Here is a 13,974-nt window from a genome sequence, read left to right as displayed (position 1 = left end):
ATATTGTATATGTCCCTGTAAAAAGGTTTCTGTATTTCATATTTTGCGGCACTGTAACAGTGTCCCTTTTATCCAGTCACTCTGTGCCACTTCTGCCTATGGGATCCCCTCTCCAGCCCGCAGTGTGTCTGGGGAATCCATCAGAATGTTGGCAGACACAAAGGAAACATTGTAGCAAGTTGTGTGCAGTGGGGAGGAAGGGGTTAAGCTCCTGCTCAGGTGTGATAGGTGCAGCCCACACCTCCACACCCCGCCCCCCTGCACTCCCTGGTCAGCTGGGAGGATCCTGCAGGCAGGGGAGAGGTGAGCTGGCAGGGGAGGATCAGCTATGGCTGCTGCATGGAGCAAGTCACCAGCCACCAGCCTGTAGAGTGAAGCTGTCCCAGGGGCCTGTGTGACTTCCAGGACAGAAGGTGGGTGGTGACACTGTAGAGGGGGGACAGATCATGACAGCTGAGCAGGGGACAGAGTGACAGAAAGTTTTGCAGTGACTGTACAGAGGTGCTAGACTGGCACTTTTCCCCCTGAGCCCCATGCATATTATGTACTGTCTGCCTGTCCGCTGGGGGAGGAGAGGGGACAAAGTTTACTGGAAAATGTTCTCTGGAGTCAGTGATCCCAAGCCAGGAACATTGTACATTCACTCCCTGCTCTGTGACTCACTGCTGTCTAAACATGTGCAGAGCTTATGGAAGAGTCAGGCCAGACTCTCTTGTCTAGTGACAGGTCAGGTGAGCGAGCTCTGCTAGCACAGACAGGCAAGTCCTGGGGGAAGGGGGATTACACACATGCTGGAGGGGGCAGCCGGATACAAGCTGTCACCACTGAGTGTATATTTGTTTTTAAAGTGTATGCTTCCGTGCTGCCACTGTGATCCGGGCCTGGCTATGTTATCTATGGCGTTCCACAGGATGAGAATTTAAAGGGATCCTGGGGTGAGAGGAATATGGAGGCTGCCATATTTATTTCCTTTTAGGCTAGCTTCACAGTAGGATGTTGCGTTCTAAAGTTGCCACTCAACGTTACAACGCAACAAAAGAGGTAACACAGATTAATGCTGTGTTACCGTGGCATACAGTAGGTACAGTAAAGCATACAGGCAATGAAAAGCATGCTTCCCTGTGCCTGTTAATGTGTGCGTTTAGAGGTAACACACTGCAGCAGTGCATTATCATACCGCTACATGTTACAATACAACGCTAATGTCACACTGTGAATGTCCCATAGGATTAGCATTGCAGTGCTGTAAGCAGCGTTATAAGATCTTATAACGCAGCACCGCAGTGTCCTACTGTGAAGTGAGCCTCATACTATGCAAATTCCCTGGCTGTCCTGCTGATTCTCTGCCTCTAATACTCTTGGCCATAGATCCTAAGCTTGCAGCAGATCAGGTGCTTCTGACTGAAGTCAGACTGGATTAGCTGAATTCTTTCTTCAGGTGTCTGATTCAGACACTACTGCAGTCAAACAGATCAGCAGGACTGCCAGGAAACCGGCATTGTGTAAAAGGAAATACATATGGCAGCTTCCATATGTCTATTGCCTTGAGTTTCCTATAATTCACCTGAACTGAGCCAGGACTCTGCACAGGGCTGATCAGATGAAATGAATTACCTGAGAGCGCGATCAATCATTAACCTTCTGAATCTGATTAGTCCTGCGCAAACGTCCGGTTCAGCCCGGGGGGAGTTTGTGTTTTTACAGCAAGAGAGACTGGCGGGTTGTAATTTGGATACGATTGCTAGTTAGCAGCTTATATAAGGTGGTCATGTATGATGTGGTTTTCCAACAATCTGTATAACAATTCAATCACGGCGATAGCAAGATAAATTTTAACAAGTTGTATGTGTGTGGCCACCACTAACGGCAAATGTTTTGCTCAAACAATTATCATTTGCTCTTTCCAAATCATTTTCTCAAGATAAGAATAGTTTGGTATTGTTGAAATGAACTTTTGCATTCACTTTTGTGATCAGATCAATAACCTTATCAAACTGATCTGTTGGTTTGTACCATATCTACAGCTACTACTTTTAGTAGAAACAAGTGTCTACCAAGTTCCCCTGGGTGGAGTTCCTCTTTAAAAGACAACTGATGTGAAAGGAATATGGAGGCTGCCATTGTCATTTCATTTTAGGCAATACCAGTTGCCTGGCAGCCCTGCTGTTCTATTTGGCTGAATCACACCAGGAACAAGCATGCAGCTAATCTTGTCACATCTGTCAAAATTGTCAGAAATATCTGATCTGCTGCATGCTTGTTCAGGGGCTATGGCTGAAAGTATTAGAGGCAGAAGATCAGCAGGGCTGCCAGGCAACTGGTATTGCTTAAATGGAAATAAATATGGCAGCCTCCATACATCTCTCTCTACAGTTCTCCTTTAAGCTGTCAGCTGTCCTAGCAATGTCTGATTCACATACATGAAACAAGCATGCAGCAAATGCAGTCAAGCATCTGATCTGCATGCTCTCTGCATGCTCTGGCTAAAAGTATAATGCTAGGTACACACTATGAGATTTTCTGTCAGATTTACTGTCTCATCGATTATTTCCAACATGTCCCATCTGATTTTACAATCGATTTCCGAGCAAAGGAAAATGCTTGGAAATCGATTGTAAAATCAGATCGGACATGTTGGAAATAATCGATCTGACAGTAAATCTGCCAGAAAATCTCATATAGTGTACTTAGCATAAGAGGCAGAGGATCAGCAGTACAATAATAAAATATATACCGTACTTTTTTTTTATTTTATTTTTTCCCCCAAATTGGTCTGTGTTTAAAAAAAAAAAAAAAAAAAAAAAAAAAAAAAAGTTCTTGATGTGTAATATATCAAATATGTGTTTTGAAAGAAACTTTCTCTATTCCATCATTTAAGAAATGTTCCATCACTAAGTTCTTAAAGGATATTTCCTTTTAAACAATACCAGTCGCCTGACTGTCCTGCTGAGCTTTCTGGCAGCAGTAGTGACTGAACTACACACCAGAAACAAGCAGATCCAGTCAGACTGGAGTCAGAAACACCTGATCTACATGCTTGTCCAGGGTATATGGATAAATGTATTAGAGGCAGAGAATCAGCCAGGCAGTTTGTATTGTTTAAACAACATAAATGATGTCACCTCTCTCACCTCTGGTTCCCTTTATGTTAGTCCTTTACCCAATGAGCCAGAAAAAAAGATTTTGGCATTACAATGACCAGCAGAAAAATATCACCAGAAACAATAACGAATGGTATCTTTAGGATTCTTAGATGTTTCGATAAGTTTGAGTGGAGATTAAGCTTATTGCAAATGCACGTTACTGATTGGTTCTTCCTAACGTTGTTGTTGTAACTTTTTCTCCAGCCATGTCCGACCTGTGCCGCCTCTGCTCTGCTCCTCTCCGGGGATCTCGGAGGAAGTGGTTGTTTGGTGGATCGGGGACCCTGCCCACTATATTCTCTCAGGCTTTAAGTACCCATGTCCAACGAAGCCCACCAGGAACGGCTCCCAGATCCAATAAAGTCAAGGGGTGCCCGGAAGATGCAGAGTTCCTGTGTGGAAAATGCTGCCACTCGCTCAATGTCTACCACCGCTATGATCTGGTGATGTCCCGAATGAAAGAGCTCTTCGAAAAGAGATCGACTCGACTGCTGGCGGAACGAGAGAAGCTTTCATTCACACTGCGGACCATCCATGCCAGGGCCTGGGGTCTGCCTCTTCCTGAATACCCCAGCACTGACCGGAATGCATTTGGCTATCGCGGCTCCTACGGTGACCTCAGGTCCCCCGGCTTCTACAAGTCTCGAAATAATTCCATGTCTCCGGGATACCAGAGCTCATGCCCAAACTCACCATTTCCAGACCGCCCAAGCTCATTCCATGGTTCTTTAGGTTCTTTGTCTTCAGGAACCCATTCAAAGTCCTACCAACAACTCCTGGACCAAGACCGCTCAAGGTGGGAACATGAGAGCTGGTGGAATGATAAGCCTGGAGGCTGTAAGCGATGTGTCAAGGGGGAGAAGTGCCATTCATGCTCCTCATGGAGGGTCTCCGATGCCAACTATGAGTCGGTCTGCACTGTGCCACGCAAGAAGAAGCACCACGGAGAAGATGATGATAGCTCGGTGGGTCTACAGAGGAGTAAATCCCTGGGAAGCTTTGGTGGCAGCTGCAGCAGTAAGGGGTCCTTGTCATCTTTGTCTGCCTCCTCTTTGGACTCCTTGTGCTTCACTGGTGAAGAAGAACCCACAGTGTTCTGGGAGCCTCATTCCCCTTTTCCGTCATCTCCACCATCTTCACTGCACTCGCCCAGGTCTGTGGTGGGAGAATTTTTGAAAACTTTGAAGGAGATTAAATACAGCCCAGTCAAGACACCGAATCGGAGCAAAATCCCGATCAGAGGTCAGCGAAGAGCAAGCACAGAAAGTATGGACCAACAACCCGAAATCCACAAGGGATCTGAGGAAGTAGTGGTGGTGGCAGACTTGGGAGAAGACTGGGATGCCTTCATGGAACTAGGACAAGAGGTAAGAAAATTACTACTTCTTTGTTTTAACTGCACTATGGTGCTAAAGAAAGCCTAAAGTGAGAGGGATATGGAGGCTGACATATTTAAAGGGAGACTTGGGTCTAAATGAAAATGAGTTGAACTTACCTGGGGCTTCTTGCAGCCCCCTTGAGTCATACTGTGCCCACGACGCTGGTTTAAATCCCTCTAAGCTGGCTGGTTGCCTCTAGTCGGCAGCTACTGCACATGTGCGGCCTAATCGCGCTTCCGCGGTCAGGAGCACTCTGCACATGGGCGGTATTGATTTCCTTATATTGTGCATGCACAGAAAAGCGTGGTGAGGAGACACAAAGATGTTGTTGACAAGATTTGCATGCTTGTTTCAGGTGGGTGATTCAGAAACTTCTGATGCCAGTAAAATCAGCAGGACTCCCAGGCAACTGGTTTTCACGTTTTCTTTAAAGGACAATTGCATTGAGAGGGATATGGAGGCTACCTATTTATTTCCTTATAAGCAAAAAACAATACCAGTTCAGTGTTCTCCCCAGAAAAGTTTTCCAGCTGGGTGGCATGAAAAAGTAGCCGGGTGGGACGAGATGAGGATGTGGGGCCGGTGCTTCTCTGCACAACTCTGCCTACAGAAGAGGTGGAAGTAAGCCGATGACAGCCGGGTGTTCACCAAAACTAGCCGGGTGGAGCACCTGGCTAAAAGAGCCTGGGGAGAACATTGCCAGTTGCCTGGCAGCTCTGCTGATCCTCTGCCTCGAATACTTTTAGCCATAGACCCTGAACAAGCATGCAGCAGATCAGGTGTTCCTGACATTATTGTCAGATCGGACAAGCCAAATAGATCAGTAGGACTGCCAGGCAACTGGTATTGTTTAAAAGGAAATAAAAATGTCAGCCTCCATACTCTTCTCTCTTCAGTTGTCCTTTAAGGTGCTATGTTCAACTGGGGGGGGGGGGGGGGGGGGGTATACAGAGGAGAATTCTAGCTGAAAGTGCCTTAAACCAAAACAAATTCAAGCAACAAGAAATGTAGGAAATACAAAGCTATGCAAGTGTCTTAATACGCTTAAAACTGTTTAACAAAAAGGATTTTCCGTGAAGCTCGCCAACTGTGCGTTAGCGGGCGGCCATCCTGGAAAACCACGCCCAACTGGTAATGACTTATTTTGTTTCCACTTCAGTCACTGATGACTCACTTCTGCTCATCATCCCCTCTCCATAGGGCAGAACTTATTGCTTGGCAATATATCCTGTCCTATGGAGAGGAACAATGACCAGCAAGAGGCGAGGTGGCAGAGTACTGAGGATTTTCCAACTGCGTCATTTGTAGGCATATGATTGGGCGACTTTCAGGCTGTGCAAAAATAAGTGCGCCAACACTGGATTATTTGCACCAAAGAGGTGCAGGTAATTCGGAGTCCACAGGGAACAGTTCTCCAAACTCAGCAACATCTACAACTTGAAGCATTATAATTGGCTGACTAATGTAGGTGTAGTATTATTACATCCCAATCATGTTAGCTGAATTTCCTTGTGGACTTTCTCACTGGGTTACCTAGGACGGTTCTTCCATGAAGCAACGTGAATTGTGCTTCAGGGCAGCAATGATAAAAGGGCAGCAAGAGGCAGTTTCCTTGCCCAAATGTCCCCCCTCCTCTCACCCCCGTCTTCCCCCTCCCTAGATGCACAGCGCCGCTTAAAGGGACTCAGAGGAGTAAAAAAAACAAAACAAAATCGGAACCTACCCGGGGCTTTCTCCAGCCCACCGTAGGTCTGGTGGTCCCCCGGCGTCCTCCTGGCTCCTCTCCAATTCCCTCCGCAGAAATTACGACAGACACTGAGGTCGAGTGTTGGGCTGACACTTCCTGAACGATGACGCTTGTCGTCATCACGCCGGCCAGCGTGACAGTACTGCGCATGCGTGGCCTCTGGGACGCCGGTCGTGATTTCTGCTGAGGGACCGGGAGAGGAGTCGAGAGGATGCTGGTGGACCTACGGTGGGCTGGAGAAAGCCCCAGGTAAGTTTGGATGCTATTTTTTTACTCCTCTGAGTCCTTTTAACTCACCTGCTCTGTGTTCCAGGGATATGATATCCATCCGCCCATCCAGCATCCTCTATCCATGGCTACAGCTGCGCCTCATGTGACTTGTTACATGCTGCCAGGTCACATGAGGCGCCGCTGTAGTCAGAGGCAGCTGGACTTCACGTGTAGCTGGTGATCCCATTGCTAATCTGTTGGGAGCGGGTGAGTGATGCTGTGGGCCATCAGGGAGTAAATGCTATCTTGGAGGACGCAGAGGGGGGGTAAGTGAACCGGCCCAGGGTCTCCTAAACCATACTAGCTCAAATAGTTCTGAGTTGATGCAAACATTTATGCAAATTTCATGCATTCTACAAAAATCAACCATTAAAACACCATTTTTTGCCCTCCATGTTGGCCACACACACAAGAAATGCTCGACTTTATGCCGAAATGTCTTGTTTAGTCTTGGTTACACTGCGGGTGCTTGGGGACTGGATAAGGCAGTGTGACTATTAATTCCTCAGCTGGATGTGGCGTGTCTGCTGGCTGCTCCGCCTCTCTCAGGATCGCCTTTGAGAAGATTACTGTGTGTTAAATAACACTTCAGGGATTTGCTTAATCCTTTACAACGGCTTTAGCAAATAATAAAAAATGACAAACGGCGACTTGCTGGATAAATGTGATTTAGCTGCTTGTCCCTGGGCAGGTTGTAATTGAAATTTAATTTGAGTGTTTGTGATGTTTGCTACGTCTACTTTTATCAAAAACATTGTTTTCTTGCAAAATAGATATATATGGTGGGTAGTGCTGGGTAGCAAAAATAGGATGAACAAAACAAAAAAATGTAGGCCTGCCACGGGATGCAGAATTTTTTTGTTTAATTCATTTTTCTAGACAAGGCCAAAATAATTTTTCCAACGCTGAATTTTACCAAGTGCATAGCTCCCAACTGTACATTTTTGGAGGGACAGTCCCTCTTTAACCTATTTTGGTTCCTGGACGTAGAAACTACGTCCAGGAGCCATGTGCGCTCCTGTGGCCGATCGCGTTCTCCCGGACGCGGATCGTTAGCCCAGAAATCAGTGAATCAAGCCATGGTGCCCGATCGCTGATTCCTCTCCCCCCGCAGAAAAAGCGACAGCTTCTCTTAGAAGCTTCGCTTTTTCTGGCTGTTGCGTCCCCTATGCGTCTCTTTTTCTGGCTGTTGCGTCCCCTATGCGTCTCTCTAAGCATATGTTACGCTTAGAGTGATGTCATGTAAACTTATGGCTGCCATCTTGTGGCCAAAAAGTAAAACTACAACTAAAAGTAAAAAAATTTTTTTTAAAACTCAACACACATTTACATTATAAAACTACTGTTTACATCCCACCCTCCCAAAAGTACCCAAATAAAATGTTTAATATAAAAAAAAAACATGTAACCAAAAAAAAAACATGTAAATATTTAATGGTCTAAACTTTTTAAATCTCAATGTAAAGATGAAATCTTTCTATATTTATTTTAAACTTGTAAATAGTGATGGATGCAAAACGGATAAAATGCACCTTTATTTCCAAATAAAATATTGTCGCCATACATTGTGATAGGGACATAATTTTAACGGTGTAATAACCGGGACATATGGGCAAATACAATACGTGAGTTTTAATTATGTAGGCATGTATTATTTTAAAACTATAATGGCTGAAAACTGAGAAATAATGAATTTTTTTCCATTTTTTTTTCCTTATTCTTTCTGTTTAAAATGCATTTACAGTAAAGTGGCTCTTAGCAAAATGTACCCCCCAAAGAAAGCCTAATTGGTGGCGGAAAAAACAAGATACAGATCAGATCATTGTGATAAGTAGTGAGAAAATTATAGGCTAATGAATGGGAGGTGAACATTGCTCAAGTGAAAACGACGGAAAGCGAATGGGTAAAGAACCTAATTTCTCTGTCCCACTTTCTTACTCATTTTTCCCTTGCTCAGGCCTTGATTTACATCAGAGGAGCCTATGGGCAAAGATGACCTGGTACCTTAGACTTCACCCAAGTGTGCTGGATGTTCCAGCTGTCACTTCTCCCTTACTTCCCTTGCCCATCATAGATAGCTACAGGTGCCCCTTAGTATTATGTAGCCACAAGTACCCTCAATATTAAGCAGCTAGAGGTGCCCTCGTATATTAGGTAACTAGAGGAATCTCAGTATTACATAGCTAGAGGTGCCCCTGACTAAAGGGAGATCTTGTCAGTTAATTGCAGAGAGCCGGGTGAGTAACCTCATTTACACTCATCAAAACTCTGCATAGAAGGGAGGAAGGAGGGAGGGAAACACTGGGGAAGGGGAGTGAGCCGTCTTGCTATCATAAGGCGCCTGTAGGCACATGCCTACTGTGCCTTATGGTAAATTCCGGCCCTGCTCAGGACTGAAGTACAGATCTGTGTAAATATGTGTGTTTCTCTACTGACTGACTCAAAACTTTATTCCCATCCTTTAAATTTATATATTTCTTATTTTCAAATGTTAATATAAAGAAAAATTGGTGATGATAGAGAGAAGCAGTATAGTTTGAATTCTAAAATTGCATCTTTTTCTTATGAATTTTTAATGGTGTGGGTGTAGTTAGAGGTGTGGCAGGGGTGTCTCAAAGTGTCCCTCTATCTCACCTCCAAAAATTTGGGAGGTATGCAAGGGTTAAAGGAGAACCTAATACATTGATGGTAGGTCAGCCATCGAATTGATTTTTTTAAAAATGTTTTTGTTTCCATGCATGGCAAAACTCGCAGAGAATCATGTGATCAACTGATAATTAGTGAGACTCTGATAGCGATCAGGTGCTGCTTCTGTTTCTTGTACAGGTTAAAGCAGTAAGTGACCGCAGCCAATCAGAGTGTTACACATCTGTCACTCTCTGCATTTGTAGTATTTATACCACAACTAAAATGTTTTGAAAACCAATCAGTCACTACCTTTTGCCGACCTCGTCATGCCGATGGGCGTGGCCGCAGCCCCAGGACTGCCTAACGCCGATTGGCGTAAAGTCCTGGGGCTCTGTTTTAAATTAGATCGCTCGCACGCTGCGCACGTATCTCATTCTCGAAGGGCTCCGCCCCCTCTTCAGCAATAGCCGCTCGGGAGACTGTTAGATGGCCTAATCGCCGTCTAATTACCCGTACAGCGCTGCGATCAGCGGCAGCGCTGTACTGGGGACAGCCGTGTGTCCTCTCCTGAGCCATAGAGGTGATCGGCTGTCATAGGCTGAAGCCTATGACAGCTGATCACAGGGATTGGCCGGCGGGGGAGGGAGGGAGGGGGGTATACAACAAGAAAAAAAAACACACTTTTTATTAAAAAAAATAAATAAAAATAAACTAACACAAACAAACAAACAAACACTGTGGGGGGAGGGGGGTGATCAGACCCCACCAACAGATAGCTCTGTTGGCGGGGAGAAAAGGGAGGAGGAATCACTTGTGTGCTGTGTTTTGCGGTCCTGCAGCTTGGCCTTAAAGCTGCAGCGACCAATTTAATGAAAATGTGCCTGGTCTTTAGGGGGGTTTAACACAGCAGTCCTCAAGAGGTTAAAGGGCACATGAAGTGAGAAGGATATGGAGGCTGCCATATTTATTTGCTTTTACACAATGCACATTGCCCGGCTGCCCTGCTGGTCCTCTGCCTCTAATGCTGGGCATACACGGCTCAATTTTGCCTATCGATTCCGCAGGCGATTCTCTCATCTTCCGCTTGTTTTTCTTATCTTTTTCCATTGTCCCTAATGCGGAATCGAGCGCAGAAACGATCAGGCGGGAGATCGGACATGTCGGAAATTATCTATCGAGCCATCTAAATGGCTAAAAACCGAACTGGGAATTCCCAGCATAATACTTCTAGCCATAGACCCTGAACTAGCATGCAGATTAGATGTTTCTGACTGAAATGTGACTGGATTAGCAGCATGCTTGTTTCTGGTGTGATTCAGACAGTACTGCAGCCAAAGAGATCAGCAGGACTGCCAGGAAACTGGTATTGTGTAAAAGAAAAGAAATAAATATGGCATCCTCCATATCCCTTTCAGTTCAGGTGTGCTTTAAAACTTACCACATGCTTCCCGTGACTTCTATAGCACCCCAGCGATTGTTTGAATTGCAAAAGAATGACAATTGTAATTTATACCTTTAAAAAAATAAATGTCCTAATGATGCCATTCTAATAAGTCAGAATGGGCCAATCAAAAAGAACGGAGTATATATAGTCAACTTCCAGGTCACATTGCATACAACCTGCATTACATTTGCAGGCAAGCCAATAGCATCACTTACCCTCCTTTAGTCATGAGGCATTGTAACAGTCCCTATATTTAGTCCCCATTCCATGTGCCTTGCATTACACAAAACCTACTGTCTACTTTAGGGATGGTCAATGAGATGCAAATTGTTTCCTTTTCCACCAGTATAGGTAGCCAGATGACCCCTCCCCCATTTCCCTCCAGTATAGGTCCCCCCTTTCCCTCCATTATAGGTAGCCAGATGACCCCTCCCCCCTTTCCCTCCATTATAGGTAGCCAGATGACCCCTCCCCCCCTTTCCCTCCACTATAGGTAGCCAGATGACCCCTCCCACCTTTCCCTCCACTATAGGTAGCCAGATGACCCCTCCCACCTTTCCCTCCAGTATAGGTAGCCAGATGACCCCTCCCACCTTTCCCTCCAGTATAGGTAGCCAGATGACCCCTCCCACCTTTCCCTCCAGTATAGGTAGCCAGATGACCCCCTCCCACCTTTCCCTCCAGTATAGGTAGCCAGATGACCCCTCCCCCCTTTCCTCCAGTATAGGTAGCCAGATGACCCCTCCCCCCTTTCCCTCCAGTATAGGTAGCCAGATGACTCCCTTAATCCCTCCCCCCCCCCCCCCCCTTTCAGTATAGGTAGCCAGCTCGCCTTCACACCGCAGCAGCCATCTGTGTCACTCATTACTCCACTTGTCTCCAGTGCAGAAGCTTCCTCTTCCTTTCCATCTCCAATGCTGCCCAAGTCCATAGCCACCGGCCACAATGCAAACCTGCACAGAGAGCAAGATGGCTGCTGCACAGGCGGCTGGCAGCAGAGTACCGCGGTCAGGTGCTCATCTGATCTTCCTGCATTGCAGCATTTGCAAGCTGGCAAATGCAGCACCAGTTTAGCCTGCTGCTTTGGTGCCCTTGTTCCTGTGGTGCCCTAGGCCATGGTCTCGGTTGCCTTGGCCTAAATCTGGCCCTGAATGTATGCAGCTTGAATCAAATTCCACCTCCATAGGAATTTATCGGTGCGTTTTTCAAGCTGCATACATTTGCATAGAAAATCTGCATACTCCTGCATCAAGCCAGAACTCCATGACCATCCCTAGTCCACTCCTTTTGTTTCAACCTCCATTTCACAGTGTCACAGCACTAACCTGTTTCCATAGCCCTGTACAATATGACAGTGTTCTCCCCAGGCTTTTTTAGCTGCTCCACCTGACTAGTTTTGGTGAGCACCCGGCTGTCATCGGCTCACCTCCTCCTCTGCTGTAAGCAGAGTTGCTCACAGAAGCACTGGCCCTGCATTCTCTGATCTCGCCCCCACCCGGCTACTATTTCATGCCACCCGGCTGGAAAAAAATTCTGGGGAGAACCCTGTATGACATAATATAATTTCAAAGGTGCATAAGACAAAGATAGTACAAATAAGAATAACAATCCAATTTCAAGAAACCGTAGTCGAGGGAGCTGTGGCCTTGCGAGGTTACAATCTGAGGATATGTGTTTAGGTGGTCAGCTGACAACACTACCAGTATATGAATAATTTATATTTCATTTTTGATCACAACATAATTTTATACAATAAACCTTGTGACCACACTTAAAGAGGAGCTGTCAGCCATACTATCTCAGGAAAAAAATATATGTAGATAAATACCAGTTCTTCTACTTACATAACATAAAAGGTACTGTATTGCACTGTCCACGTTATCATTCCTGTGAATTTTATAAAGGAAAAGTAGAGAATCCTATTCTAGACAGTTTCCATATTTACTGTGGCTATTTTGAAGCCAGTCGTGATGCAATATCCGCCCTTAGGGCCTGTTCAGACTATGCGCATTCCTAGCCGTTTTCAGGGAACGTGTCCGGGTACCAAAAAACGCATAGAAACGGCTCCTAATGCTTTTGAATGGGCTAGTTCACATGTATGCATATAAGACGCATACGTTTCTTATCCGCATTGCTGCATGCAGTTCTGTGCGTCACGCATAGAAACGGATGCAATGAAAATCTATGGACGCGTATCAAAAACGCGTACTATTGCGTTTTTAGCGTACGTTTCCCTCTGCGGTTCCCATAATTCTTTTTTATCCCCCTGGGTCACGTGTGTGTGCAAAACGCAATAGAAAACGCATAGAACGCAAGAAAAACGCATGCGTTTTTGAACTTGCGTTTGTTTGATTTTATACGCATTCTTCATACGCTGACAGTCTGAACAGGCCCTTAGTCTCCTCTGCCTGATTTGCCCGCCCTTCACTATAGAAAGTGCATTGTTTCAGCCTGAGAAATGTTGGTCAATCGGAGAGGAATAGAGGTTTGGGAGGGGAAAACAGGAGGGAAAGAGCTTCAGCCAATCAGGCTGCATTAGTTACCGTAAGTCTGAGGGGAAGTAGGAAGCAAAAAAAAAAAAAAAAAAAAAATCCAGCAAGCCTTGCAGCTTCTCTTTTGTGTACCAAATTTTCTGTGTACCAAATAAGAGTCATGTGAACTGGGAAATGATGATTTATCAACAAGAAAAGTAATTGTGATTTTTAACTTTACCATATCCCCCTTTCCTATCTGGATTCAGCTGGTCGGCAGGTCAGTCCTATGGGATGCCCAATATAGAAATAATCGATGCTAGGCTACATTTTCCAGCATACCTGTTCTGTAGCAGAAATTATCTGCATGAGGAGGCGGGACTTCTAGATCACAGGAAGTAGATGATGATGATGATGATGCGATTGTCAGACCTCAGTCTAATGAGGAACTACTAATGGTGGCCACTAATGATGCAATCTTTTTCACCCAATCTTACCATTTCTATGTAATATAAGGGAACTGCCCAAATTATCCATTCAATATATTCACTCAATTTACCCTCCAACTACATAGATTTGGTAAAATTGGCTGAAAAAGTTTGGATCATTAGTGGCCACCTTAAGGAAGCCAGAACAGGTCTTTTAGCATGAATATCTAATCTATCGTAGAGCTCTGGGGCAGACCAAAGAGTAATTCAGCCAACAAGTGATCACTGATAGAAGTGCCAATTCTAGGTGGGGTAATCCTTTAATTTTCTTTCTTTCAGGTGTGCAGAAGTCAAGTCTCTCGCTCTCATCGTATTCAGGAAACTATAAACTGGCTGCAGACCCGGCTAAAGGCTTCTCGGGGGCCTGGGAACCCCTCCAGTCATCAGGTACAGATCCTCTGATT

The 13,974-nt window shown here is 45.3% G+C and overlaps 1 protein-coding gene across 2 annotated transcripts in view; it reads left to right on the top strand.

The window, feature by feature from the left end:
* Nucleotides 1-288: 288 nt before the first annotated feature.
* The window catches only part of LOC137528103 (cingulin-like protein 1), a 52,192-nt gene continuing 38,506 nt past the window's right edge, over nt 289-13,974 (top strand). The window contains exons 1-3 of one of the 2 annotated variants that reach the window (XM_068249383.1): nt 289-413; nt 3,348-4,510; nt 13,850-13,957. In XM_068249383.1, the coding sequence (XP_068105484.1) occupies nt 3,350-4,510; nt 13,850-13,957 (1,269 nt within the window). In that variant the 5' untranslated portion in view covers nt 289-413; nt 3,348-3,349. The remainder of the gene's footprint in view (nt 414-3,347; nt 4,511-13,849; nt 13,958-13,974) is intronic. The other variant, XM_068249384.1, reaches the window with a different exon arrangement.

This window comes from Hyperolius riggenbachi, chromosome 8 (assembly GCF_040937935.1).
Source record: "Hyperolius riggenbachi isolate aHypRig1 chromosome 8, aHypRig1.pri, whole genome shotgun sequence".
Classification (NCBI taxonomy): Eukaryota; Metazoa; Chordata; class Amphibia; order Anura; family Hyperoliidae; genus Hyperolius; species Hyperolius riggenbachi.
The sequence above is the reverse complement of the archived record's forward strand: the minus strand, read 5'-3'. Positions and strand labels throughout refer to the sequence as shown.